Here is a 3,408-nt window from a genome sequence, read left to right as displayed (position 1 = left end):
CTGTTCAAATCGACATAGGATGCAACTTTCTGTGTATGTTTTTTCATTCCCACCATGTTATCACAATCCAAATCCTACAAACCAAACATGATTCATAAAGGAATGGATTTCAAATCCAATCCAAATCCTGCAAACCAAACACAGGAATGGATTTTAAATCCAATCCAATCCAATCCAAATCCCTCCAAATCCAAATCCCTCAGAAACATTTCTGCAAACCAAACGCACCCTTAGAGTTAAAAATTTTGTTTTTAGATATTTTCATCTCTTAAATATTATTATAATTATCTTGAAAACACACATTCAAACTGTCCAAATGTTTTAACATTATAATTTTCAAACTACAAGAGAAAAATTACAAGATTTGGGTGGTAGAACTCAAAAAACAAGTCTTCAACCACACCTTATCCGTTGGGACCGGGTCCGATGGATACTCGCAGTTGGTCAAGCCTTCATCCGTCAAAAGATGGCACGGTTCCGGGGTCACATTACTTGCGACGCCGGATATATCTGTACAATTCCATTGCAGTTTTTTCGGGTTTTGGGACAACCCTATAGTAACATTTGAGATACAAAATCCTTTGAATGGATCTTCTTCGATCCCACCCATATTTCCAGCCATTGTTACATTGTCGGCCACCACATTTCTATAATTGATCCGGTCGACTTGTGGGAGTGCCTTGGGATCATAACCTGGATCCGGGTGTTGCCCGTAGGACCCGGTGGTCCAAAAAACGTACTTCATCGTGTGCAGATTCATTCCGTCCACGAAGATGTCTGTAACATAAGCTCCCCTTCCGGGAGCGGTTTTAATTCTGATCCCGGATTCTGAATTGATGGCCCTGATATCTTCAGCTCTAATGTTTTTTATGCCACCCGACATTTCGCTTCCAAGTGCGATCACTGCACTATCCGGGGAAATACAAGTTAGCCTTCTTATGATCATTTGTTCCGATGGCATACCGAATTTGATCCCGTATTCATCCCATCCACTCTTGACTGCTACACAATCGTCTCCAGACACGATGAAAACATCCTGAATTTTTACATTTTTACAAGAATCTGCAAAAAGAACATTTATTATTCGCTGCTTAACACTTTAATGCGTAGATAAGACGAAATTGCAACCGGAAAGGACTATCGAATTCAAACCTGGATCGATGCCATCAGTATTAGGAGAATCTACGGGTGCACGAATGGTTAGATCCTGAAGAATTATATCGCTGCAATTGCAATTTGACACTAGAATTAGACTTGGTGTTTAACGGATCTAAAACAAATTAACAAAATATGATCAATGGATCGCTATTGATGAACGGACCTGCTGTAGACTGGATGAACAAACCACGAAGGTGAATCAATCAAAGTGAGGTTGGAAATTTGGATTTGGGTGGAGTACATTAGCTCGATCAAGTAGGGTCTTGTGTTCTTCAATTTCTTGCTGTGAAACTTTTTCCACCATACTGAACCTTGGCCGTCGATCGTGCCATTACCACCTTACCATAACAGCAAAATTAAATCACATCATTTACAAAAACAATAGTGAATCCCAGATTTTTTGTATGAATTCCGTTTATAACTTAATCATGATCGAAACTTCCAACAGCAAATATAAGTTTATTACTTTATAGAACATTTAACCTTCATGATCAAATTAATATACCTGTAATAACAACATCAGTGAGGTAACATCCACCTATTAGACTGCTAAACCTTCCTCCAGGTCCGTCTCTTCCTCTACCATATGAAGGCAGTGAATCAACAAGGGGATAATCACTCTCATCCTGAGCTCAAAATCATTTCTGATTAAGAACATTATATTTTACCCCAAAATATTAGGTATTTTGCAAGATCGAAGATGCATTTGAAGATTGTAATATTGTATCATGCATACAACCATTAATTAATACCTGAGAGGCAAGAATAACAGCACCGGATTGGATGTAAAGGGTGAAATGACTGGTGAGGTTAAAGCTACCAGTGAGCCATTTTCCCGGCGGAACAACAAGCTGTGCTCCCCCGTCGTTCGCAAACTGACTGAGACTGTGAACGGCCGCTCGGAAAGCCGCCGTGTTTGATGTTACTCCGTCACCCTTGCCACCGAAATCTGTCAAAAACGCAGTATGCTTTCGGCAGTTGATCGCAGAATAGGTTATACCAGATTCGTATGACACATGCCTTCGACATACAGTTACAGATAAATTGATCAATCCAATCAACAACAAAGTCGCAACAACATTCTACAAATCAAAAGTCAAATTGTTAGAAATCTAATAAACAAAACTGAAAGAAATAGAGAGATGATAAGATAGAAAAATACGATCGAAACTGTAGATCGTTGAGAGACCGCCATGGTTGCGTATGATTAAACTGAGGGAGAGACGAGAGATTTATAGGCGAAGGGTTTTACCCACAGAATCTTCATGAAGAAAAAAAATGGTGATTAATACGATGGGGATACTCGGATATTTGGTATGACTGCTTTAGTCGTTTAAAACACAAAATTGTATTCTCAAAATAAACATAATTTAAAAAAAATTATAATTACTATATATATTTTCATTTTTATTTAAATTTACGATAATTTTACCTTTGATGACAATTGGGGAATTAAATTTTGCTATTTTTATTTATACTATATTATAAAGCATTTGATAATAATTCTTAAAAACCATTTTTTATGTATGAAGTGCTATTATTGATGCATATTGCTTAAAATTCAATATTACAAGTAATTTTGCATAAATACAACTTATTAAAACTATATTTTTAAATTCGTGTAACTAACTGCAGATAAACATAATCAAATACATGGTAAATATTCATTTCAAATATAGAAAATCTAAAATATAATTAAGATAACCATATAGTTAGTAAAAGAATATTTAATTATTATCTTTAAAAAAATTATATTATTAAGCATAAATTAAATTACTTCGTTACGTTAAATAAAATTATGATAAAAGATTTAAATTAAAGACATTACATAAAACAAGAACTTTTAAATCGTTAATTTGATACTAAGATCGATATAGTTTTTAAAAATTTTATGATATTTTATTCAAAAATAAAAATATTATCACATTCTCAAAATCACATAAAACCGTCTTATATTGACATAAAAAATAAAATGTGACATCGAAATCGAGATGTGTCTTGTGCATTGCACGAGTACCTTTCTACTATTATTATAATACACTAGAAGAGTAGTCGCGCAATGCAACGAAACACATCTCGGTTTTAATGTTATATTTTATTATTTATCTTTGTCGATGTTATAATACGATTTTATGTGTTTTTAAGAAAGCATTAATGATTTTAATTTTGAATAAAATATAAATTTAAAGATATCATAAAATTTAAAAAATATATATATCAATGTTAATATCAAATTAACTATTTAAAAGT

General features: G+C 33.9%; 1 protein-coding gene across 1 annotated transcript; it reads right to left on the bottom strand.

Moving 5' to 3' along the window:
- Positions 1–284: 284 nt before the first annotated feature.
- On the bottom strand, positions 285–2,353 carry LOC112504557 (probable polygalacturonase). Its single transcript, XM_025108504.1, has 6 exons — positions 2,321–2,353; positions 1,911–2,240; positions 1,664–1,784; positions 1,322–1,496; positions 1,153–1,223; positions 285–1,062 (listed from the first exon to the last, which is right to left on the bottom strand). The coding sequence occupies exons 1-6, from the start codon at positions 2,351–2,353 to the stop codon at positions 356–358; spliced, it is 1,437 nt and encodes a 478-aa protein (XP_024964272.1). The 3' UTR covers positions 285–355.
- Between the last annotated feature and the right edge of the window lie 1,055 nt (positions 2,354–3,408).

This window comes from Cynara cardunculus, unplaced genomic scaffold, assembly GCF_001531365.2.
Source record: "Cynara cardunculus var. scolymus isolate 2C unplaced genomic scaffold, CcrdV1 Un_Scaffold_6000, whole genome shotgun sequence".
Classification (NCBI taxonomy): Eukaryota; Viridiplantae; Streptophyta; class Magnoliopsida; order Asterales; family Asteraceae; genus Cynara; species Cynara cardunculus.
Note: the sequence above shows the minus strand (reverse complement) of the source record. Positions and strands in the feature narration are given on the sequence as shown.

What these genes read in the sequence shown, in the direction of transcription:
- LOC112504557 (XM_025108504.1), bottom strand. Translation starts at nt 2,353, where the DNA reads ATGGCGGTCTCTCAACGATCTACAGTTTCGATC. An exon ending in CACTGATGTTGTTATTACAG is followed by an intron (nt 1,497 to 1,663) that starts GTATATTAATTT and finishes TGTTATGGTAAG; the next exon opens with GTGGTAATGGCACGATCGAC. An exon ending in TACTGATGGCATCGATCCAG is followed by an intron (nt 1,063 to 1,152) that starts GTTTGAATTCGA and finishes TTCTTTTTGCAG; the next exon opens with ATTCTTGTAAAAATGTAAAA.